Source organism: Rissa tridactyla, chromosome 6, assembly GCF_028500815.1.
Source record: "Rissa tridactyla isolate bRisTri1 chromosome 6, bRisTri1.patW.cur.20221130, whole genome shotgun sequence".
NCBI lineage: Eukaryota > Metazoa > Chordata > Aves > Charadriiformes > Laridae > Rissa > Rissa tridactyla.
The window spans coordinates 18,371,611-18,397,353 of record NC_071471.1 but is presented as its reverse complement, the minus strand read 5'-3'; the positions used below and the strand labels follow the sequence as shown (position 1 = coordinate 18,397,353).

Here is a 25,743-nt window from a genome sequence, read left to right as displayed (position 1 = left end):
GAAGTTTTACACTATGGCCTTTCAGGTGCCATCATGAGCTGCTCTTGCACTTCGAAACAACAGACGAATTCTTACTGGCTTTTCCTGTTGCATCGTGTTTTTGAGAGTGATAAAAATGAGAGGCAAAATGGGCTGACAGCATTTAGGACCCATTTTACTTCTTGCAGTTACGGAGTTGGGAGCACTCGGCATTTCACTGCTCCTGCAGGAAAGACCAACCAAACGCTTAATGAAGGAAGTCTTGTTTCTGAAGAGCTGAGCGTGGTTGCAATCTCGTAATGGCAAGATTTCCACCTGAGCAGCTGCTGGCATTTCTGAAATGTTCAGTTAGCCTGTTATCTTTTCTAAATATATAAATATAAATATGTATTTAAAAAGAAAAAGGTAGAAAGTAATAGGAAGTTAAGTCATGCAGGGTGATATGCAAACCCCAAATGTTCCTTGTTTATCTTGTATATTTGCTGAGTGCAGTATTGCATAGTGTCACAAGTGCTGAATATTTTCTCTAGTGAAGTGATGCATTTTAATTAAATTCATTGTTTAAAGTTCAGTTATTCATTAAACGTACCCAGTTGTCCAAAAAGACATGGTGACCTTGGATGTACAATCCTCTGAAGAGAACTGTTAGGGATATGAACTAGAAAAAACATTATTTCCTATAATTCACACACAAAAAGCCACGGAGAGTTCCTTGGCCAGGTGGCTCCATAGATGTATACCGTTCACCTCGACTAGTTCATCTGAAAATTTGAAAGTGACAGTGTTGACTGTCTGATATCAACAAATCAGGGCGTGCGTGTCCTTTGGTTTCTCTCTCACGGAAGCTGGACTCTGCTGCTGTGGGTTGGCTCTCGCATCCGGGGCTGAGCCTCAGCCCCTCTGACAGCTCCAGCCTCTCCTTTCACCAGCGTGGAAGACCTTGGGCGTTCCTCCTTAGTGGCTCACCTCTGACAGGCCTTTTCATGATGGAAGCAAGCACATACAAAAGCTTTGTAAAATTCAAGCTGCAGTTATCCACAACAAAGAATATACAGTTCCATGCAAACAATAAAACATTTATTCATTTCCGTGCTCCTATTTTTTTGTTTTCTGCTGCTCAAGTGTTCTCTGTGTTGAGGTTGAATCTCTCAGGGCCCAGTAGCCCTCTGCGCGCAGATGTCTTCTTTCCTGAAACAGAGAGGCCCTGTTTTCTCCTAGCATCTTTTGCCCTTTTCTAGCCTTGTTGTAAAATATCCTTTGTTGTAGAAATGTGTTTCTTATTTCTCTCATCTGCCTAAAGTTGCTTTCTCACTGAATTTTCTCTTCTCTTTTATCTTCTCAGATCCAACACTAGTTTGATCTTGTTTTCCTCTGCTGGTCTTATCCCATTGTCAGCTAGTGAGAGAGATGGACAAGAAAACTGGCTTTATCAGGAGCAGAGTTCTTCTTTTGTTCTCCAGAATTCCGACGGGCTTGGCTTCTAATGGTCTTTGCTCAACCTGTGCGTGGATAAGCAGGTAAAAGGCACCATAGTCTTGACTCAGCATAGGAACATGGGGCAATAGGCAGTGAAAGATGTTAAAAGATAAGGAAGCAAACACCTAGGTTCCAAACAAATAAATTTGATTCAAGGTTTCCCTACCTACCGAAGTGTCAGTGAAGCTGTAACAGCTCACTCTATTTGTGAAAACGTGGACTGCAGCACAAAATCCCCGTGTGCTTTGGTAAGGGTGTGCTTGATGAAAAGGTGTGGCATATTTTTTTTGGTTCTGTCAAGACAATGTAATCTACTATCTAGCAAAGCGTGATCAAAGCAACGCTGTCTTTGAGGGTTGCATGTATCTGCTGGGCAAGTAAAATAAGTGATGTTTAAAGGTCAGAGCGCTCTGTTGATAAGAGAGATGTATTGAAAGGGCAAAAGAACCACAGAGGACTTCCTGTGTCATTACAGCAGGTGCTGTATGAAGTTGAGAGAATAGCTGAACAATCCAACCACAATGATGACACGATATTTTAAGCAAAATGGGGAAATTATGAGTCATCCCCATTTATCAAAGTGTAAGGAAAGAGATTTCTGCCTCAGTTAATTTGTCTATGGGACATAAAGTTAGCCTTTAACAAAAGTGGGGGAGGAAATCTCAATTCCATTTCATTCCCTTTAACCCAACCAACCAAAATCCCTTTAGACTATGGAAGTTACCAATTATGTAATGTTGGTACCAAAAAAAAAAAAAAATCAGTATTTTCCAGGAGTCTTGGGTTTAATCTTTCTTTGTAATCAAAGTGACGTGTTGCTTGCTTGTAAACAAACACGTCTGTGCTCCTGAGTGTTTCTCAGATATCCAGAGTTAAACAGCGTGAGTGAAACCACGTAGTTGAGGGCATGTCCTCAACCATATGCAGTGCCGTATGAAGACACCCAGACGCTCCCCGAGTTAGGTCACAAGTCTGATTACCTCGTGCAGCTCTGCTGGTCTGTCGCCCGGCTGGTGGTTCAGGGCAAGCTCATGAGCTGCTCTGCTGGGTTGTGAAGACTTGCTTGCAAGGCCTTAAACAGAGAGCACAGGTATATTTGGACCAGATCATCCCCATGTAATAGATAATGTATTGATTTGGGAATTTATTTTATTGGATTTAGTGTTCCTCAGTGAAAGTTTGACTTCCCAAAAGGAGTGCTTATTTGGGGGAAGACCTTGCCAGTGCATTTTCCAAGATTCCTGCCGTTTTGTACAGATTTATACTTCAGACCCTCTAGTATGTTGTGACCTCTTTGTCCATCAGAAGCTTTTCATAATAACTTTTATTGCAAGTTCTATTGCTGCTCATTACTCTGGTAGTAAATCGGGTTGCACATATTGGATGCCTGTGGTGCCCAGCTCTTACACAGGTGATGCCCCCCGAAATAGTCCTCCTTAACAAGGCAAGTTGATGCTGTCAGGAAAGCTCACGCCTCACGGAGACTGTCCATATGGTCTGTTATTATCCGTCTGTTGGTATGAAGATAAACATCTTGCAAGAAACGAAAGTCTGATAATGTGCACAGCGTGAGTGTGTGTGTAGGGCTAGATTAATGTTGACAACATCAGTGCTTGGTCACCTAGGCGATGGATCTTGCTGCTATAGTAACCTGGAGGCTGTATTACTCATCAAATACGAATTTTAACAAACAGGAATGTTTTAAGGTGTTTGTATCTTGTGTCCTCTGGGACTGTCTGCTGCCCTTTTAAATATTTACAGGAATTGTAAAATGAGACTCTTAAGTAAAGGTTTTATTCCCCATTTTTTTTTCTTGGAACTGTGTCCTCAAAAAGACCTGGTATTTCTGCCCAAGCATTGAATTTAGGATAGAGATTTTTGAAGAAAGGTTAATTCTTTTGCTTATTGCCTTCTGAACTCTTGCTTCTTAGGACCGTCCCTCACTAGGGAAGCTGTTATTTTGACTTGTATCCAGAGGAGTATGAGTCAACCCAGTATACATCTTTAGGCAGCCACATGGATTTTCCATATACTTGTGCCATTGTGTATATACCTGCAGCCGTGTGCTGTTCCAGGGTCATATCTGGAACATGGATATTCTGTGTATGGCTTGTGCGAGACTGTGGGACACTGTAACTTCTCTTTATTCACCCAGAAGAGAAGTGATTGTAATACATTCAGCTCATTAACAACGTAGTATGTTCATTCAAGGAGGCAACCTTATACGCTGCTGGGTAAGAGATTTTCTTGGATTCAGGCAGCAGCATGTTTTGGTGTGTCTCACTGAGACCTGTGAGAGATGATTCAGAAGTCACAAGAGCACAGAGCGGCACATCACCTCATCAGACTACTGATTTTTCTTTTTGATGACTATATAACAATTGGCTGTGTGTTTTCCAGAGTCCCACAGTATATGCCCTCTATTATCCACAGCGTGTCATCTTTTTCACGTGGACAGTAAAGACAGTAGATTTTTTTAATTCCTGTATGGTGGTACTTAATGCATTGAGAGAGATTTTTAGGTTCCTCTTGGCAGAGCAGGATGGGACAAGGGGAATATGTCCTGATGACTTGCGGAGGGACAAACTGGTATATCCTTCACAGTCTGACCTGTCTAACTAGACTTTCTGCTTTTTGGAAAATTTTACGAGGGATCAATACAAATCTGGAAAAACACTTAATGAAATCAAAACCATGAGTGATTAAAAAGGAGACTGCCAACTTCCTGTCCCGCTTACGCAGAGCACTGTAGGCTTACCATGAAGATGGAGCAGGACCGGCACGTGCACCCAAGGACTTCACCAAGATTTCCACGTAAATGGGGAACCATAGAATAGGTTAGCCCATTCATCACAAGCAACTCTGTGGAAATACCCCAGAGGGTAACCCCCATCATGCTTGAAATGCCCAAGAGGGTGCTGTAATGTCCCACCCTACAGTGCTGAAGCTTTGCCTGCTCCTGGCTGTTGATGCAGCTGGTACACGATTTGAAAAAACCTGAAAAGAATTATTTGTTCATGGTGCTCCAGCTGTAATACAAACCTGAAAATACTGCCTTTGGGCATTAAGAAGACTCTTTAAATGCTCCACTGACCAGCATCTTCACTGTCAGAACAGGGACTAGCTGTGTCCACGTGATCTGCTAGCTGATGGTTTCTTAGATGTAGGATTAAAGCAGAATACACGTTCTTGGAAACAGGGGTAATTGGTGGGGAGGGATACAATTTAATAGGCCTTAAAGATAAACACAGGGAAATGGAGGCTGCCATTGGAGGATACCCTGTACATAAAGTCATCTGGATTTGCTGCCTCCATGCTACCAAGAGAGGGCGGATAGAGAAGGATTGCAGCGTAGTTTGGGCATCTACTCGTCATCATTTGGGTTGCTCTTGTGCCTGAGCAGAAAGGTGTGAAGCAGTGCGGGGGGACAGGAAGAGGATGTCTAGAAAGCTTGCTTTAGCTGCATGACTATCATGCCCATGTAATTAGCTGGATTAGAGCTAATCTAATTACATATTTCATTGCTCGTCCATTGGCTCTATTGGCTTCTATTTGTGGTGGAGTCCAGTTGACCCCATGAAGCAGTCTCTTCCAGTCAATGAGCAGCTGCCCTCTATGTCATGTGAGATTAGGCCAGTTTTCAAAGAAACAACAAACAGTGAAGTAAGTGTGTGTGTTTGAGAAAGAAAAACAAGCTTCTGCGAAACCTAAGTGTTTCACCATTAAATATTATTTCTTCCTCAGTCCCTTAGCAGGCAGAAACTGGCAGAAAGCATTCGCCTATGGCTGGCAAGCTGGGTGAAGAGGAAAGTCCTGGAAAAATACCCTTCGTGACTGACTCCTGCAAGGGGCCCTGGTCTGTAAGATCACCAGGCGAAAGTGCTGCTGCTGTCTTTGTGAAGCCGGAGCCCTGTCATGTGAGTGTACCAGACACGGTCAATAGGAGCAAGTGGGTACAACCCTTTCTTTCCCCGAAGGAAAACTAGCTGCTTTTCCTCAGTCCCTTGGAATATAAACACAATTTCCATGTCATCAGCGGAATTTCAGGTTCCACCTCTCATCTGAAAGTTGTCAAGGATAAATAGTAGTAATAAGTGAAGAGGGAGCAAATAGAGTAGGTGGGAATAGGTAATGCTTCTAGCCCTGTATTGAATTGCTTATACTTTTGTAGGGCTGAAGTAAAGAAAAGCTGAAGGCTCCTAGACCAGGTGTTTCCCTTCAGCTTCTTTAATGTTTGAACGTGTTTCAGCTGGTGAGTGCAAGGGGAAGTGGGGAAATCGTTCCTGTCGCTTAAGACTAAGAATAAATTTTGGTGCCTTTTTTCTTCTTGATGATTTTCCTCTCTTAGCATTGAGGAGCGGTGGCTCACGGGCAGATCTGCCTACAAAGCAGTTTTATTTGCTCACCAGAAAAGCTGGTGGGTGGGTGGGTGAGTGGGCCAAGCCAGCCAAATTGGTGGGAGCAGTTGAGGGTGAAGGTGGAGCTGATTAGACCACGCTCAGTGCTGTGCAAAGCTAGCTGGCCTCAGAGTAAAAGAGGCTTCTGAGGTTAGAGAGGTCAGCTATCCTAGATATAGATGCCTACGCTCAGGGTTTGAACAAAAACTATTTTTGGTGAAGGTCTTCTTAGGTGTCGTCTTTGTTCCCTTGTCCCTGGGACCTCTGAACAGGAGCATGGCAGTTACTAGATGTGGTTGAATTTGCTTGCTTTGGCTTTTATTTCATTTGGGCTGCAAAGCAGAGGATACTTAGGTAGCAAAGGCTAGATTGATTTCTGCCAATTGCTGACTCTGAGCTTGCTTGGGTTTGTGTAATATGTGCTGATGCTATAAATAAAAGCAGTTCTGTCTCTTGCACTGAAAACTCTTTGTCAACCACGCAATACTGAGATTTTGTTAGGTATTAATTAAGTTACGGGTATGTATAGGATGCCATGTGTTGCTAGGAGGGATGGCAGATTCTTTCCATGTGACCCAATTCGCAGTTGGTTTGGGTATGACAAACATGGTGTCTTAACAAGAGAGTTGTTCACTGAGTCACCATCCCAAAAGGAAGGTGAAACTGAGGATGTCCAAGTAGTTGTTTGGCTTGGGTTCTCAGTGACACATGTTTGTCTGCATGTCTGTAAAACATGCTGGCCATGGTTTTGTTTGTTTTTTCGCATCTTTTTGGTGTGCCTTTTCGTTATTGCGTTCAAAGGCAAGGCATCAAAAAGAAGTACCAAATCTAAGGAACAGGGCAATAAGGATGATGCCTGCTGTGCAAGTATTTTGGGCAAGGCAGGCAAAAAGTTCAATAAAGACAGAAGAGATGAAAAGGGGGAGAAGAGATTCAGGCTCTTTCTTGCTCAGTCCTACAGCCAATTAACATTGAAATCTCCATCTCCTAATGATTATTAGTATTATTACGGTGTCCTGTGATACTTCATCCCTCTTGGCTTCGAGGTAATGGTAGTTTTCTAAGAGTGTAACATTAAAAAACCCTGAGATGTTCATCAAGATCTGATAATTAAAGAGACAGAGAAGACTCATTTCTGAGGGTGTGGGTTTTCTGAGCAATTATCTCTGAGCTTTGAAAACCAGTTCTTCAACAGTCAAACTCCTGGAAAGGGACCACATTTTCTTTCCTCCTTGCCCTGCATAAAATCTGCTGGAGAACTGGTGCCCGGTATTCAGTGTCACGCTCCTTTCTCCTGCTCAGTGTGTTCTGCTCTTGCCAGAAGGTGTTTTATTGGGGCTGAGCATGCTCACTCACTCTTAGCAAGCCCTGAAGAAGAGGAAAACTGAGAGATATGAAAAAGATGGGGTGGCCTTTGCTCACAGAATTTTACTTGCGGGATGGATGGGCATGAGCTGGTGAAAACGGGGCTGCTGGTGTAAGCTAATACACACCTCTTGAACTACCCAGCCTTTCTGTAGCTGACTAAAATATGGATTGCGCTCAGAACTGTAACTGCAGGCACACTTTTGTCGAGCCAGGCACCTGACACCATAGAAACTGGAGTCAATGGTGCTTCACTCCCCACACCTAAGACCGACACTGTGCTGTATCTGCACTAAGTCACTTCATGCGATCGATGAGCCTTTGGTTCAGACACTGCTTTGGCCGAGCTCATGACGAAGGAACACTCGCCTCCACCTGTCAGAAGATTGGTTCTTGCCAGGCCTAATGGCTTCATGATATTCGTCTTCATGGTGAAGGGGGTGTCAGCCAGCCTCCCAAAATCCCTTCCCACTCTTTTGGTTTGCAGGTCCCTGGCAGGAAGGAGGGGGCTTTGGTTCACTTGGTCGCTTCCAGAGAAGATGCATGCCCTGGGCTTTTCCACACCAATTGGCCTCTTTCAACGTCCGACAAGCAGAATGTTACAAGGTTGGTGGAGGTAGAGCAAAAAGTCCAGTTCTTGAATACGGAACTAGAAATGAGGTGTGAGAAGGGAAAGCAAGAGCTCAGGTTACGTCTTCTCTTGGACTTAGGGGTCCCACTTTGGGACTCTGGGAACTGGGGAAGGATGCAGATGAACTCTGTGGGGCTGAGACCTCCCACCCACCTTCTCCCACAACTACTTAAGTCTAGTCCCATGCCTTTTATCTTCTTGAACCAGCATCTCCCCTACATTCCCTTTCTCCCGCTTTTGTTCCTAAGCTGTATTTTAACACTTGCATTCAGATGTAAAGGGGAGGAATAGGGCCATTCCCACTTCCTGGGCTTTCTTGGCTTTTGGGCTTGTGTCCCTTTCTTTTCACTAGTGCTTTCCCACCAACTCAAATGCCCTCCCTGCTGGTCACAGCCTTTCCAGAAGTGATACAAAGGTACTCTGTGCGGAGTTTTCCAAAGTATTTTGATTAGCGGAACCCCTAATGTGTTTACAGGTAAACTGTGGATACCTCTATAGGAAAAACTCCCTCTAAATCATAAAAAGTATAAACTTACTACAGTTCTGGTAATTTTGTTGGCTCTGGTATGCTCCCTGCTTATCCTATGACATAAAAATACAGATTGGGTATTTAGGGTGCTGTCTCCAAACCACCTTTTTTCCTTCCCTTTCTCACCATCCCTCCCCACTTTTTCGCACGTGCCTGTTAGGGGGTTTGGTGCCACAGCAGGCAGCCAAATGTTAACAAGCATCCTGGCGCTGGCTTACACCAGTTAACACAGTTAACCAGTGGTTAACTGAACGTAGTGGTACAGGTCAAATCCATTGTATGTCTGGTCTGTGCATACTTTTCGAAATGTATTGTCAATACATTTATTTTTTTTTTTTTAATGCTGACCGAAGGATGCTAAGGGTTAGCCTTTTACAGTCTAGTTTATAAAAGAGATGAGATACCTGGAGCTAGCTAGTTTGCAGGAGGGAGACTAATCCAGGATAATTCTTACTATTAGGAGAAAACTATTCACTTGTTATTTTTGAAGTACATAATGGTAATAGATTTCCATTTACCCTCCTAGGTGGCCCAGGGCTTCCTGCTGCTGCCTAACCATCAGTTTTGTTTCAAAGAAGGAACAAAAGACTCGATCCATGATAGCAGCAGGTAGGGATTGACACGTTACCCCGGCTGGTGCGGCATGCACTCTGTGGAGTGACAAGAAATTTGGCTCAGTTCAGCTGCAGATGAATGCTGTAACTTTCCATGGAAACTACTGGATTGATCTCTACCTTTGGCTACAGGTAATTGCTCTGCCTTGTACAATTATGTGGGGTAATTAGAAGTAGATTACACAAGGAATAGCAAAAACCATCAGTGCATCTTCTGCATTTGTCGTCTGTTCCTTTAAGAGTGATTATGAATTTATTGCAGTTTTTTTTTACTTTTTAGCCCAGTCTGTCACTTGCTTTCTACCCAGCTGATCAGTATGGCATAGGAAGGGAAAATAAAAGTATACTTTCAGCACATTACTGAGTTCTGCTCGTTTTTACAGCACGTTATCTAGTACAAGCCCTTATTGGAACTGCAGTGGAAAAGCAGAACGATTTAAGGACTCTAAAATTCACGTTTTCTTCCAGCCTGATATAGTGAGGGATTATTAATGCACTGGGCAGACCTCTGAAATTGATGCAGCTCAGTAAATGACAAACACATTTTGGTTGGCCCAGAATATGTTAACGCAGTTATCTTGTACTCTCTCTCTAATATTTTTTTTTTTTCTACATAAAGTGTTACTTTTTTGAAAGGTGAAAAGTGGCAAGGGTAGCGGACAGCTTCTCTAATAAAGGTTTATAAAGTTCCCCTGGATCCATTACTTGAGAAGTGCTATAGTGCTGCTCTGCTTAATGAAAGATCAGTCAAGTGAACTGTTCCTGGGATTCAACTTAATTACGTGCAAGCGATGGAAACTTTGTTATCAAGGACTAATAAAATATCAGGTGGCTTTAATTAAGTTAGTAAGGTGGCAGTTTTAAACGGAAACCTGCTTGCTTAATAACAGAAAAGACAGTAGATTTGAGCAAGATGTTTTATAAGCGGCATGTCACTTCTCCACTGCAAGGCAAGGGACATGTTTTTTTTAAGCTGCATTAGCGAGAAATGTTAAGTTCGTTGTCAGTGTTTATCCTCTAAGCCTCCGACTAAAGGGCCTATAGCTGGAGGAGATTTCTTATTGAAAAATTCTTTTAGTCTGAATCTCGGCATATGATGACTAGGGTGATTTTTCTTAATGCTTGCAAAACCATTTATCCAGATACGTAATTGAAATTGGGAGATGCCTCAGAATGACGTGGCTGGGACTGACACTAAATTTTGAAACGTTAAATGAGTAAATATGCTTAAAGTTTTAGACTGTTAATATTGACCCATTTTATAATCATTTGGATGTTTTTCTATAAATTTTTAAAATACCTGTTTTGGGTTCATTGTGAAGCTGAGAATAACTTGCCTTCCCCGCCAGTCCTGCCAATTTTTTTTTTGCGGTACGGTAAAATTAATACAAGTATTCCAGTTGTATTCACAAATACTGCGGACAAGTAGATTGCTCGAGGCACTTGTGCGTATTTCCATTAACGGAATTGCAAAAAAAAAAAAAATTTTATTTTAAAATTATTTATTTAAAAGTGCATGTCAGAATCAACAGCATCTTACAGGACTCCTAACCTCACAGGGGACAGCCTTTGCTCTGGGGGTGCTTTTGGGGGCCAGTTGGTGTTTTACAGGGTGATGTCTAAGCTGTGCCTGGGCGGGAGTTGCAGAACCAGTGGCCGGGGAGGGCAGTGGGCTGCCCAGAACCAGTGGCCGGGGAGGGCAGTGGGCTGCCAGGCGGGGCTTCCTGATGAGGAACAGCCAGACTGATCCAAGGAAGCTGCTTCTGAGCTGTGAACAGGGGACTCCCCCGCCACACATGCTCTGATGGCCGTCTCGCGTATCTGATCAATACTACTTTCCACTGAAAACAGGAAATTAATTGCTGTACTCCAGAGAAGACCCAGGCTGATGCAGTAGGTGACAGGCCGGTACCTGCCTTGCATGGAAAGGGCAGAGCCCCTGTCACTGCTGCCGGCTGCTCTGCTGCTGGTTTGGCATGCTGTGATGCCGCCTTTCAGCCTGTTTGCCTCTGTGAAAGTCAATAGCCTAGTTCTGTCGGCAGCTCCAGTGAACATCTGGAGCCTTGTACTTATTTCTCTCAGTATCTTTCACAAATGACCCAAATATTAGAAGAGGATCCTTTGCTCTCCCGACTGCAGGCTTGTCCCACCCGTCCTGCAGACTGACTGGCTGGGGGGTGGCCTCATATTTGCCACAAATGGAAAGAACAACCCCCCCCCCCTTTTTTTTTTTTTTTTTTTTTTTTGCAACTTCTGGCTTCAAACTAAAGATTTTCATGTCAAGCTTTCTCTACCATTTATCAGATGTACTGAGAGATTTCATATCGTTTTTCCCCAGCTGGTGTCACGGCCTTAGATTTCTCTTCTGTGATGAGAGCTGCTCAGTGGACCATTGCACTGGAGACAAAGGAGGTAACAGTGTCTCTTGTACAGAAAGCTTATGCCACAGAGGGTGTAACCAAATGAGCTTAAAAAAAAATAATAAATAAACAAAGCAGAGCCAAAGCCATGCATAAGAGCAAGGAACAGGGTAGAAGGCAGGATAACCTGGTGGATTTGAGTAGACTGGAGCACAGGGATTTCTGCCCCTCTGCTCCTGTTCTGGTCATTTCCATGCCCTAAGGCGACATGTCATTTAGGATAAACTTTATTAGAGTAGTTAGCGATTGCCTTACAGCTTTTTGTCATGGAAGATCCTGATGGCGGCTCTTGGTTTGCATGTTGAGTGTGAGATGTTTGGATCTGGCTGTAGCTCCTCATGCCAGGAACTCGGGACCATCTTGTCTCAGTTTGGGCTCCTAAAATTAGGGGCTGTTTTGGAAATGCTGCCCCTTATCTCTGCGTACGATAAAACTTGCAATTCTGATGTAACTTTTACCCACACAGTGGGATGCCGGGAGGACTGAGCGGCTCTAAATATTGAACAATGGCAAGTCAGCACTATGAGCAATTGTTGTTGTGAGTCAACGCTGAATCCCTGCCAAAGATGCCTTTTGCAAATAAAATTTAGCACTAATTTATCAATGGGTTAGTTCATAACATGATGTAAAGCACTCAGTACATAATGAATCCTTCTGGATCGAAAGAAAATGCTCATAACGACTTTATTATAAATAAATACTATGTTTAAGTGGACCAAATCAATGTAAGGGTATCGCAGTGTTTCTCCACCCACAGTTTGCTGCTTTCCTTACTACCCACATCTGGCAGAGGGTTTTGTTAATGTGTTTTTTTTCATTTTGTTACTTTAACAAAACTGTCAACGTGTTTTTTACTGATTGCTGTGCACGTGCTTCAGTGAATCCTGCATATGGCCAGGTGCTGCCCTGCTGTCCCCACCCTTCAGACCGCCTTCGTGTCCCCAGCCCCTCGCAGGCGCCTTTGCTCCCTGCGGCTCCCAGCCACCGTCCAGTGGCACAGGAGCAGAATCAGTGGCACAAAAGCAACCCCCTCCCCCCCCAAATCCTCCTCTGCATGCCACACTCTGCTTTTGTCGGGAAGGGCTTTTTACAGATTATTGTCCCCATGATGAAGGTAATCCATCCATTCTGCTGCCCAGAGCTGGTCCTGGTGGAGAGACCACCTTGGATGCTCTTGGTTCCTCCATGGATTCCGGTCTCGGGCACTGAAAGGAACGGCAGCTGGGTTATTCCCAGAGTAACCTCTGCTCTCCGTGTGCATCTGCTCCAGAGAGATGTATCTCCAGCCTGGGTGGTGGGTTGTTTAGTTTTGTTTTATTTTGTTTTGCGGGGATTTTTCCCCCATTTGCTGTGACCCGATTTCAGCAGTGCCGCTTGGCAGCACTGAAAAATGTAGGCAGTGCACCGGGCCGGGCTTTCCTGGGGCTGCGGCTGCTCCCTCCCTGTCCTCACCCTTCGGGAGGGCTGGGGAGCTGCAGCCCCAGGCTGTCGGGGCAGGACCCGCTGGCGGCTGCTGGGGCAGCAGACCCCTTTCCGCGGGGTCGGGGGGGCAGCCGTGGGGTCTATCGGTGCAGTCGGTCCCCCCCCCCACTCCGAACCCCGCCGTTTGGCCCCCTGGGGAGCACCCCCACGGTCCCCGTTGCCGGCGGCGGGGCGCCCCGGGGCGGGGGCGGGGGCGGCGGCGGCCCCTCCCCGGGGCGGTGCCGGTGCCGGCGGCAGCTCGGGCGGCAGCGGCGGCGGCGGCTCGGGGCCATGGTGAAGATCGGCGTCCAGCAGCCGCCGGCGGTGCTGAAGCCGGAGAAGGAGAAGGCGGCGGGGGGCGATGGGGCGGCGGGCGCCGTGCTGCAGCCCCCGGGCGCCGTGAGTGCGGGGCCGGGGAGGGGGGGCGGGAGCGGAGCCCGGGCTGTGCCCGCCGGTCCCCGCCGGTGGAGGCCCTCGTCGCGCCGGGCTTTTTCCCCCCCTTTTCTGCGAAGTTGGAGGTGGTGGGAGCTGAAGGGTGCGTGCGTGGGGCCGGGTGTCTGCTCGGAGCTGGCTCCCGTTGGGAGAGGCACCCCCCGAGAGATAAAAGTGGCCGGTTTTATGGCTGTTAGCTCATGTCCTAGAGGGTGCGTAGGCATCCGAAGTTTGGAGAAGTAGGGAAGGGGATGGGGAAGGGTAATTGCACCATTACGGGGAGCGGCATCCATGGGCAGCAAAGTAAATGACCAGCGCGGACAAGTGGCATCCGGATTCGTCCTTTTGGTCTGGATGGTTTTGTCTGGGGGAGTGTAATCTGGGAGTGATTCAGGGTGGATTTCAAATTCGAACATCTCTGAAGGCTCAGGGTTGGCATGGAGAAGAGGCACGAGGAACGAAACGGCTGGTGCTGGAGCGAGATGAGAAGCAAGGGGATACAAGCACGCACAGCTCTCTGGGTGCTTTGCAGTTTTCAAGGTGGGAGTTGACATGCTGAAGTCAAATTGTTCTTTGGGCTTCAGGTGATGGGTATCGGAGGGAAACGAGCGCTCATGCCTGCGGAGGTTGGGACCCGGGCAGGCGCAAGGTGAATGAAGGTGTTGGGGCATCCTTAGTGCATGCAGAGCATAGCTGGGGCCCTGGGGTAGAGTTATGTCAAGTCCCATCCATACGGCGTGAGTCAGGGCAGGCACTGGGAGGCAGTGCTGGGCACGTACCAGTGGTGGTGTGGCTGGTGGCCCTCTTGAGGAGGGTAAGGTGAAATGGGCACTGTTGTGTTTGGCCGGGAGCTGAGTGTTTCTGAAGTCTCTTGTGCTAGAGAACCCCCAGCTTGCAAGCCCTTCTGCGAGGATGGACCCACTGGGGTAAATATCCCACTGTGTAGTGGGAGGGTGTTGTCCAGAGAGGTGGGTGTGACCCACAGCATCAAGTCCACCGTGATACAGTGCTTCTGTATCAGAGCAGGGGACTTAAATGGCATTTCTGTCATGCTCATGAATGCCTCGGACTGTGCATGCAGTTTGATCATTTATCAAACGCTGTTATCTCCCTGACTCAAAAAACTCTGGGGGAGCTGTGGTTTTTCTCCGTTCCTGCAGCAGTGCCGAGCGTCCCTCCGCACGTGCCTTACCGAGCGAGTGGGAATTTCCGAGCGAGCCCCCAGAGAGCTGCTCTGCAGCAGGGGCTTCAGGAGATTGCTCAGTCCTGCAGAGAGTTCAGGGAATCGCTTATATCCTAATGATCTCTCACATCACGCGCGGATGTGCTTGCAGCTCTCAGCTGTGCTGTCAGTGTCTGAATGTGCTCCGTCTGTCGTGATTGCATCTATTAATCTGACGCCTGGGAGCTGTACAGAAACCTGTAATGGGGGAACATGGCCAACTGTCATCTCTTGATGATTTCCAGACTTCATCTTTCCTAATTATGAGCAAAAGAAGGTGGTAGGTTTCTTCCCACCTTTGATATCCAACCCTGAAAGTTGGACTGGGTTGGATCGGTCCAGTTCACACTGGACTTCCAGCTCACGCTGCCGTTAAACCAGCTTTCTGCAGCAGGGAAGTTGGTTGTTCTGCCGATCCTGCTCGAGCTCAGGCAGGATCCAGCTCCTTCTTACAACCACTGTGAGAAAAGGACTTCAAAAAAATAATAAAATAAAAAATAAAATTAGCAGAAGCTTATTTCCATCATTAGTGCTGCCAGATCCCAGCAATCAAAATTATTCCGATTCAGGTCCTGCCAGATGAATGAAATTGGCTTAGGTAGCAAATAATAAATTTTGGGTTCTTCATGTTGCCTTGGGCCTTTCTCTGACTCCTGGGGGGTGCGATACTGTTCTTTTAAGCCCACATTGAGCTACAAAGGAACTGAAAAACATGAATTTAGAACAAAGACTCTTCAACAGTCTCTTAATTCCAGCAGACAGGCATGTGAGAAGATCAGCGTAAGACCCATGACAGAAGGGCAGGAGCAGGCTGTGGTGAGTCAGTGCAGCATGAGGGTGCCCAGGGGGCAGCTCATTCACTGACAAGAAGGTGGCCTTTTCCTGATGCTGTTTTCCAGGGTATCTGTGACACTGGCTTCTTTGGCGTAGTTTGTAGTTAGCTGGACCAAGGCAGGTGCTGCTTTGTAAAACACACAACCTGTGGGTTTCCATAGCCAGGCTGTCTTGCCATGCTGCTGCCAAAAATTCCTGTCTGTGTGTGTCTTCCTCTCGCTGCCTTGCAGCAAAATGGCATTGGTGACATGCAAACAAGATGCTCTGCATTCCTTTCCTCTTTGATCTCGCAACTTCAATCCCAGCGATAGGAGCCAGAGCTGGGAAATGATTCAGCGGCGGCTTCCGCAGCCTGTGAATTTTGGCAGGTGCTCCATGAATGCAAAGATGTGGCAGGCAGGAAGATGTCTGTGATGCTAATGTGTCCTGAAAAGTAGTAGGTGAGGAGTCCTGACAGCGAGCTCGCATGTGCTGAGCCTTGTTTCTTCCCAGTTTGACTCGGAAAAGGATATGCAATTCAAACTCTGTCAGAAAAATCCACGTAATTTTGAGGCAATTGCAACATTTTAAAGGCTTGCAAAAGAAACAATCTCCTTGTCGTTAGTAGGAGCCGTGAGGACGTAGCAGCCTTGAGCAGAAGGCAGTTTAAGGTTACGCATCCAGTAAAATAATTTGTTGTGTTCATTGGAAAATACTTTCTCAGATGCAAAATAGTATTCAGTGAGTTTTAATTGAACTCCGGATTTACAGTCTGAAATAGAAATAAATACACATGCGGTGTCTTTAACTGCTCTGGGAAATACGCTCCTTGCGTTTGTGATGGACGTTGAAATCCACAGGAAAGGAGTAAAACTGATGGCTGGAGCTCTCCAGTCAAAATTTGGTTTGGGTTTTTTTTTTTCGTTGATTCCTTGTAAACCCCTCTAATAGTTGCAGCTAGTTGTTCTGCAGAGACAGCACAAGAACCGGAGGAGGAGGGGTTTCATTAAAGTCTTCTGCTTCACGAGGGGTAAATGATAAGTATTGGAGGGAAGAGGTGCCTCATCCCCCTCGCTCTGTCCGTGGCGGAGACCGGCTGCTCAGCTGCCCTGGCTGAGGCTCTGCTGAACGCTCCTCCCTGACGGCCCGGGGTGAATCGAGCCTTACAGCAAACGCTGCAGCGTAGACAGGGTGTCTGTGGGGACTGGGACGGTTTGCAGAGGATGGGAAGATGCATCGGGGGATGCTGTCACAGAAACCTGTGGGAAGAGGAAGCAGAAAGCCAAACCCCTTGTTATACATCGAGGGAGGACAGTGTTTGCTCAGGCCGTGGCTGGGAGGTCTGGCTGGTGGGAGAGAGGGGTGTTATGGGCGGAGCAGGAGGACTGGGAGAGCTCTCCCCATCCCCGCAGGCGGTGGCAAGCCCACTGGAAACACGTTGGCGGTGGGTCAGAGGCCCAGGGGCTGTGAGAGGCTTTGCAGGGGGGACACGGTGGTGTCCTGTGCGTGCGACTGGTGTTTTGCTGTTGGTTGCAGTAATACCAGGCTTTGGTTTCATGCCTTTCACCTCATCTGCGTTCCCCGAGACTCCACAAGACTCTTCCTTTTGGTGGGCTTTCGATCACGCCCTTCCTGGTGGTCTGGAAATGCTTCCTACAAGCAGTTGTTTGCTGTCCGGCGCTGGATCCGTCCAACCCTTCTGTCTGTGTTTCTGTGTGATCTCTGTAGGCTGCACCTCATCACAACACTCTGCTGGGGTGCCGCAGCCTCCTGGCTGTGGGGCTGCTGCTCCCCGGACAGCTGATGGCCGAGCTGCTCAGCCGCCTTGCTGCCAGCCTGGCATGGCTGGTGGCAGCTCACGCACCAAGCATGGTTGCCCCGTTTGTACAGAAATAGCAGGGAAAGCCCTGAAACCCTTGGGGAGCGTGTTCCCTGAGGAGGCGGCTGCCCCTCTGGTGCCCAGGAAGCTCTCTTTACTATGACTGCCACTGCGAAACTCCCCAGTGAGGAGCAGGTCCACTGCGGATGTGGAGCTCTTAGCAGACAGTGTCTCGCCGCTGCGGCTGTAGCTGTGCCCCCGCCCCCTGGCCTTTTCTTGTGCTCAGGCGGGGAAGGTGAGCTGTGACTGCTTTGTGTCCGCCTAACCGAGCCCGAGAGGACGTGTGCTTCAGGGGAGGTCGAAGCAGGACAGGGAGCAATGCCACTCCTGGCTCTGCCGGAGGTACCGGTGCCTCGTGAGCAGTGATGCTCCAGAGCCGGGCTCCGGCGCGTGGGGCAGGTGGAGGAGCAGTGGCTCTTGCTGGCTGTGCAGGCATCTCTGCCGGCCCTGTAACGCAGAGTCATGCCAGCTTGGTGGAGAACTCCATGCCAAGGCAGCGACGGGTTTTGTAAGCGACTTCCTTGCAGGATGCTGTGAGGTGGAAGGCAGATGGCTGGGGAAGGGGACGTGAGGAAAAGTCTTTAAAACAGGCTTTTTCACAAAGCAAGCTGTACATCCAGAGAGAGGGATAAAAACTAGCTGGCAGCCTTGGGGATTGATTACGCGTATTGACATGTTTGCGGGCTTGAGTCCAGGCTCAAAGCTCCTGAGCTGTGGGGGTTTTCACCACATTGAAGTCTTGATTTAGGAATCTAAACGTGGTAGATATTGACTTGAAGAAGCTGCCTCCTGTAACAGAAGGTTATTCCTGGCCTTTTCCCAACCTTCCCATATCCATGTGGTCTGAAGTGATGACTTCTTTTTGTGTCCTGTATGGAGTCGTCAGCTTAAAAAGAAGTGTTGTCACTGGTTCTTGGTTCTACGTGGTTTCGGGATGCTTTGGCAGTGGAGGAAAATGGCTGAATTGGAAAAAATGTCTCCAGACACTTACAGCATCCGCTGTAGTGAAATATTAGACTTGAGTATCTTATTGGGCACTGGCCATGAATATTTGATATTCCAGCTGAGCGTGACAAAGGATCTGGCTAAAACTGGCAGGGGGATTAGGAGAGAGAATGGCTATTTCTAGCGGAAGTGTTATAAATGTGACTGAATTTGGAAACAGGGAGCTCTCTTTCACCAAAGAGGTGTAGACTGAAGAGCTGGAGACGGAGAAACTTGGGATTGTCTAAGGGTGTGCGTTCTCCCAAGCTGGAGGAGAGCTGAAGCCAACGCAGCTTTGCACATAGGTGCTCTTTACCTGGGAAGAACCTGTTGACGTGGTGCCTTTACCTGCTTTAGGCACAACAATTTCTTTCGTAAAACAGAAAAGCAAGAAATATCTTTAAAAAGCAGCAGTTTTAAAGGGCACAAATGAAGCAAATGTAAGTACGAGGCAGAAGCTTTGCTGCATTAATACTGCAGCGCCGTAAGTCCTGTCTGTAGGACACATAGGACAATGTGTAAGTCTTGATTTTCAGGGAAGAGGCAACTGTAGGACAGGAGCTCTCCTTGCTCTTCTGTAAGAAGCCCTGCGCTGTGCGCTGATAAGCAGAACGCTGGTTTTCACCCCGTCGTTGCACCGTGCGGCTCGCCTGGCGGTTCGGGGAGAGGTGGCGGGTGTTGTGTATGGCTGGGAGCTCCCGCGCAGCAGAGCGCTGCTTCCAGGTCTGGAGAGACGGAGCGTCTAGAGAGGATGAGTTCTCCTTGTGCACAGTTTTGCAATTCCTGCTTTCGCGCTATTAAATCTTTGCTCATTAACGGGTTTACAGGAGATGGAAGAGGCATTTTTACTTCTGGATGGGTATTTTCTTCCCAGGTGATATGTGGGAACCTAGACATGTTTTGTTATGTTTTTTAATGCCAGTGTTACCATTTGGGGGAGGACAGTGTGAGGGGGGTTGTTTTGGTTTTTTTTTTAATTCATCTCTCTGCACTTGCTTTTCAGAGTTGTCTTTGTTTTTGCCGTGCCCTGCTGTTGAAGTCAGTTTGAACAATAAAGCTGAGAAGGGTAAATTTGCCTCCTGTCTCTTGCTGCTGTTAAACTACACGCCGTTTCTTTGTGGTGAATTTTTGAGTGTAGGCCTGACTGTCAGGGCTTTCCTACGCTGCTGCTGGGAGAAGAGATAATCATTGTCTGTTCTGAAAAGGAGTAATGACTTCATTTTATGGTGTGACAATGTGTAAGTCTTGATTTTCTGGGAAGAGGCAAACGTTATAACCTGAAGTCTAGTTCCTTGTAAAGATGCTTCAGCTTGAACTCCGGGAAGCGCTGGACTCTGACCCCTCTGCTCGGAGCAAACAGTACGGGTTTATGCCTCTGATGCCCCTTCTTGTCTGCAGAAGGCAGTACCTTGGCTGTTCCAGCCCCTAAGCGTCTTGGGCAGGACTGTGTCCTCCTTTCTACCAGCCTTTTGGGAATCAGTAGCCTTTAGTGGAAGAGTGAGGTGGGACAGCGATGGCTTAATTGGCCACAACCAGATCAGCAGTGCTTGGCTGGCCCTTGGCAACATCTAAAATGGCTGATTTTCTCTTGACCGTCTCCGCCTGCCTGGCTGTAGAAGCTCAGGTGCTGCAGTTTTAGATTGTAGGTTTGTTTGGACCCCAAAACTATCCGGACGTGGAGGTTTCTGGGGGAAGCAGTGGCTAGAGCTGTGTTCATGTGAGTCCTCATGTGCTTCATCAGGATCCAAAGCCATCACTGGTGGTGAATAGCTTCAGGTGAAATCGTGTGAAACCTTTTGACGTGTGTGCAGGTCTTCTCCCTGCCACGTTCTCTGCTTTCAGCTGTGTTGAGGCAGCACCTGATCCTTTCCACCTTTTGCAAAATCAGTCACTTGCTCTCTTGGCTTGTGCCTAGGACTCCCTGGGCCTCTTGCACAGGTTGGTAGGTGTGGGGGTTTTATATTGCAGCAATTGGATGGTTTTAGTCTGTGAAAAGGTGAGTGTGTGGCTGTCAGAAGGGAAGTCTGTCCAGCTCCTTCCCAAGTGTGTGGTCCCACTGTCCTGCCATGGGACAGCTCGTCACTTTGGTGGGCAGTCGGGCTTGTGGCTTGCTTCTTCCTGAGCCGAACGTGGAGGTTACAGCAAGCAGGCTGTTTTTGTGGGTGGCTGGTAGCAGCTTCTCTTCACTTCACCTGGGAGGAGAAAGAAGACTCAGCTACAGGAAGAACAAGCTGAAAGCTGTTGTCATTTCCTTTCCTCATTTTCTCAATGTTCTTGAATATTTTTGGCATTGCTTAAAGGTCTTTCAAGGAGTCAGGTGTCTTGCCCACCTGCATGTGTCTCTGCCTTTGAATCTGGTCTCTCTCTTTAACTTTGCCAACCCCTCAATTTAAGAGTTTCCCCTATTCCTAGAGCAGCCACTCTCCTTCACTCTTGCTTGAGCTGCCTTTTGTCTCTGATTGCTCTAGATAGGTTTTGAGACTCAATGCCAAAGCTGCACCTTCGTTCTTCTTCTGGGGAAAATTCCTGTTCTTTTAATGCTGCCTCCCGCTTCAGGGTTGCCAAAAAAAAAAAAAACCAAACCCTTGCTTTCACTTGGCTGTGTGCTTGCTCCTTCTCTCCCAGGTGGGGTCTGCCCTGGTGCTCCAGAGCCTTTTAGCTGTGGTGGTGGAGCTGCCCCAGGGCAGGGACTGATTTCCCCTGTCGTCGCAGTCAGTGGCTGCAGCTCCTGTTGATTTCTGGAAATGTGTTTATCAGACTCCGTATTTTGGCAGTCGGGCTGTTAAACAGCCAGGTTGGGACATTTTTTGTGTCTTTATCACAGCTGTTTATTTTCTCTTTGCCTGCCTGTCTGTTCAGCATGACGCTCGGGGCTATAGCTATGTGCCTGGTAAGAATAGCCTCATTTTTACAAGGGGCTTTGTTGGCTCTGCTAATGCTCTGAATGGTTTTAGTCCTGGGAAAGAGGAGAGGGAGGCTGGAAAAACTCAGCTGGAAGTTGCTGTGCCTCTGCCAAAAAATAAAATAAAAAAATATATGGAAATGAATTCCTCACCCCTGTGCAAAGAAGGAGGAGAAATGGCCCCTTAATTCCAGAAAGGGATGGAAAAAGGAGAAAAGAGGGGGGTTTATATCTCTCTTGCTGACGAGGGAGAAGGAAAATATCATCACTGAGCACTTAGGAGCTCCCACATGCTAGGCTGTGTTTTTGACATCCTGCTGTCTTTGTCGTCTATCAACAAAGCTGGGGCTTTTAATTAGCCAGTGGTTGTTTTTGATATTCTAATTTCCAGCGCTGCGAAGTACCTCCTGAGGCAGGTGGCTTTGTCGCTAGTCATGTGCCGTGGTGTCACTTAAAGATGTGATTAGATTCATTTATTGCAACCTTTTTGCCTTTGGCTGCGATAGTCTCTTAATTACAGGCTTTTTTTTCCTTTTTTTTTTTTTTTTTTTTGCCTTCCAGGCATCTTTGAGTCCAAAAGCCGTAAGTTGTGTTCTGTGTGGAAACGCTGCTGCGTGCCCTGCACAAGCGCTGCTCAAGTACTGTGTGCGGGGAGTTCGGTTGCCTTGGAAACTGTGTGCCATATATATATGTATGTGTATATATATATATAGCTCTGTCTCTCTCTCCATGCATGCACATGTTATTTTCTTTTCTGACCTAAAGCATTGAAAATGCTCTTTGGGCTGGAAGGACTCTCCTTCCAGGTAACGGGCTCGTTCGGGGGCCTCTCATTGCTAGTGCTGGGCACCGACCCTGTGACTCTGCCAGGGCGATGGCCCAGGCACTGTTTCCCCCTTGGCGTCACCTGGTATTTCTCCTCATCTCACTCCCTCTCCTCCCTCCAAGCATAACTGCTCTTGAGGACAGGACTCATTTTTTCTGTTCATCTGGCAGAGGAGCCTTTTTTGGACTGTGGGAGATGCTTTGGTGGATGCAAGGATGAACTGCCTTTGCTGCGATGGTTTATGTCTCTACGTTCCTCTCCTCCTTCTGGTCTGCCTTCGCCTGCCTTTTCCCCGTGAGTAGTCTCTCACTTTGCTTCTCCAGAGCTCTAGCTTGGCAAGTGCTCCGGTCTCAAACCCTGACTGACCACCTCGGCTTGCTCTGACCATCCCTGGGCACTCTTCACCACCGAGCTCCCCTGGGTCTGAATGCCTAAACAGGGGACAGGTGGTCTCTGGGAGGCAGCTCTGGATCTCCTTGCCCTACAATTTATCCCACAAATTCTCCAGTGCTTTTTACCATACAGAGTAGCGTCAGTAAGTGCTGGCAATGCCCAGCACCTGCAGGCAGTAGGGATGCTGTCTGTGGGGTGGATGGATGAGAGAGCTTTGCTTCGTGTGCAGGAAGAGCAAGCTGCATCGGAGCGGACATGGGGGTCGCTTTGCTGAGAGGTGAGACTCAAAGCCAAGCCCAGAGCATCAGAGGAGAGGTTGGTCCGTACCAGCTTACACCCACTGTGGTGGCACTACAATTTTCCAGCAGCCGCCTGTGGGATTTTTCCATCTGAAGTCAATGGCGGTGCTGCTATTGCAAGTCCTTGCGTTTTGTAAAGCAGTAACTGATTTTGACTGTGAATATGGGACTTGATTTGCTGGAGGTAGAGATGTTGAACTGATTTTTTTCTTTTCTCGTAGTCCATATTGGCCTTTGGTTACCAGAAATGAGTAAACGGTGAGATCAGTTAGATTTTCTGATGTGGGTTTCTTGGGTTTCGAGCCTGCATGCTTTGAGGAAGCCATGGCTGTCTGTGGCAGTGTCTGTAGTTACATCAGTACATCTTTACATCAAGAGCTCAGGCTGCTCTCCCTTGAAACAAGCAACCTCCCAGAGAGGGGTGACATATTTTGCTGCCTTTCAGATAGCACTCCTCGCCAAACTGCGTCCCTTTGACTATTTACTCTGCACCGCATTTCTCTCCTTGCTTGTCAGTCGTCGAAATCACGTTTACTATTTTTAGTCACCCCAAGATTCTTCGCCTGTTGGGGTGTATATTTAGACACTTGCTGAGCTGTGTCCCCTGTTTGTCAGGCCCTACTTTCACCTAAAACGAAGGATTTCAAACTTGGGTGTTTCAGAAATGCAGGAAAAACAGTTTGTGGAGAACTCAGAGCTGTTTCCAAAGCTGAAGAAACAGGAAAAGGGTGTGAGCTGAGCCCATTTCTGCCGAGGTGTTGTGAGACTCAGGAGGGAACGAGGCCTGACATGACACCTTTAATTTCCTCATTTCTGTCATCTTCTGTAAGAGATTGATGATGAAGGAACGATAGAATCAAGTATATATTTTTCGTAACCCTGTACTGTATTCATGAGAAATGTCAAAGGCAGCACTGCACTGGCAGCTCCCGCTAGTGTTATGTGTCCAAAGGCTCAGCGCCATGAAACCAGGGGGGTTTGCTCAGCAGTAGATGCCCTCAGCAGTGCCTGGCAGGTGTTGATGGTTTCCCTGCCCTGTCTTACTCTGGCCTTTGGACTTGTTTTCCATGCTATAGACCGGACATTGTGCCTGTAAAGCACAGCCAGGCTTCTGTCCCCCACTCCCTTGTAGGAGAGGTGTTCCTCAGCCATTCAGTAACAACTAGGGATAACAGGACACCAGCCATTTTCATCACATCCTCAGCAAGACATGAAATCCTCAAAGGCTGAATTAGGACTTTTCCCCTCTCAGGCTAATTTCGAGCCAAATGGTCTGTATCATGACTTCATCCTCTCCTGTCTGGGTATCTGCCGCCTGTGCTCTGTTCCTGCTCTGCAAGAAGGCAGGGCACTGGAGTGTAGTGAAGAGCCTGTTTTATCCAAGGAAAGGAATTCCTTTTTATATTCCAATATCCTGTCTGCTGCCGGGCGCTGGGTTGAGTATCTGCGAAGCAATTGCGCCTGCAAACTGGAGCTGAGTCAGCATGTCTGGTTATTGAGGCTTGTGTGTTGGAGCTGCCTCTGTCTCTCGCCCGGTGGGATGAAGTATTAGCAGGACAATGCCTGGCAGAAAACCAAGGCTTGCAGGTGCTCTCCTTGAGAGATGGATGCTTTCCCCCATTGCCCACGCAGAAGAAGAGGAGCTGTGCCTTCCCCTTGGGTTGCAGAGGGGAAGGAGCTCTGCCTCTTCCAGTTTTCCCACTGGAAAGGGAGCCTGCCTGGGATTTTCTGTCGGATCAGCAAAGTGGCGGCTTCTGCTGCCTGCACTGGCGCTGGAGCTTGTGGTGGTGCCAAGAAATATGAAGCAAAGAAAGGATCATCGTGTGGAGCGGGAAGGTTTTCCTGCCCTGAGATCGCAGTGGGATACTCTGCAGAGCTGTGGACCTGTCTGTGCGTCCTCCTCGTGGGCACATCCGTCACGCCTGGACCGTGGACACTGTGGTCTGCTGCTGTCGCTTTTCCATCCATTTGTTCATGGAAAAGCCAATGAATGTTTGTCCTTTGCGCAGAGGGGAGGAAGGGCCTTATGTTGATTTTTTGTGTAAAACATGCCCATCTGCTGGAATATCGTGTTTAAAATGATGAAAAAAGAAAAGGAAAGCCCATGTGCTGAACTGAAATACCCATCCCTGCCTGTGACCTGGGATGGTTTTGTCCCCAGCCTTTCCCATTTCTCTTTGCCAAAACCCCCATAGTTGGTTGAGGCAGAAAATGAGTAGGATGGCTTGTTGCAAGAAAGGTGTCTGGTTAATAAATTCTTATGGAATATTGCTAAACATCTGGTGAACGAACAGCATTTTTGCATGTTAATATTTTGATTTTTGTCCTTGGTGGAAATGCACGTCTCGAAGGCATGATCTGCTCTTCAGGAGAACCCCACTGCCAAGTCTTAAGTCTTTTTCCCACTACTGAAATTCATGGAGCTCGGGAATGCTGCCAGATCTGCAAAGTCCGCTGTGCGGCACGAGCGCGGCGCGTGGTTTGGTGCACCGTTGGTCCTGGAGGTCTTTCTGGTGGGGATGGCTTTCCTGCAGCTTCCTGCTGGGATCGCCTGGCTGTCTTTATGGTAAGGTTAGCTTAGGGGAAAACTGCTCCCTTGCTGGGGAAGCCAGGTGTTTCTATGGCAGGAACAGATGGAAATCAGCTGTGATGGATTTCCTGTTTTTTAAAATACCTGTGTTTCTACTGCAGGGAGTGACAGTCCTGGGGGAAGGAGGTACGTTGCGGCATGAGCGGGGCAGCAGCCTGTGGAAGAAGCTGCTTGGATTTTTCTAACCTGCTGAAGATTTGTTATCCTGGGCGAAATGCTGTTAAAGCAGGTTGCGCACTGCTCAGTCCTCGGGCTGGCAGCACTGAGAACGACTCCGGCCCAAAGCTCGGGTGCCCACTAACATGTGGTTGCTTTTTAAATTGTAATTCATTCATTGTGACACAGACTGGTGGCCTTTTAATCTGCTGGACCAGGTGAGAAGATGCATGTTTCAGTGAGGGTTAGCACAGGTGATTTTTATGCAATATTTTGCAGGACTGTGGTTAATTGTTTCCCTTGGGCTGCCTGGCAGCATTTTTAACCTTGCTGCCTTAATCACCTCTCCATCAGAGCGGTTGATGCTGAGTTTTT

General features: G+C 47.6%; 1 protein-coding gene across 5 annotated transcripts in view; it reads left to right on the top strand.

The window, feature by feature from the left end:
- Positions 1 to 374: 374 nt before the first annotated feature.
- The window catches only part of ITM2C (integral membrane protein 2C), a 39,000-nt gene continuing 13,631 nt past the window's right edge, over positions 375 to 25,743 (top strand). The window contains exons 1-5 of one of the 5 annotated variants that reach the window (XM_054204571.1): positions 376 to 1,496; positions 5,200 to 5,372; positions 7,705 to 7,823; positions 8,904 to 9,123; positions 11,330 to 11,403. In XM_054204571.1, coding sequence (XP_054060546.1) covers positions 11,362 to 11,403 — 42 coding nt within the window. In that variant the 5' untranslated portion in view covers positions 376 to 1,496; positions 5,200 to 5,372; positions 7,705 to 7,823; positions 8,904 to 9,123; positions 11,330 to 11,361. Of the gene's footprint in view, positions 1,497 to 2,183; positions 2,546 to 5,199; positions 5,373 to 7,704; positions 7,824 to 8,903; positions 9,124 to 11,329; positions 11,404 to 13,125; positions 13,272 to 25,313; positions 25,587 to 25,743 lie in introns of those variants that run through there. The other 4 variants (XM_054204569.1, XM_054204570.1, XM_054204572.1 and 1 more) reach the window with 4 other exon arrangements.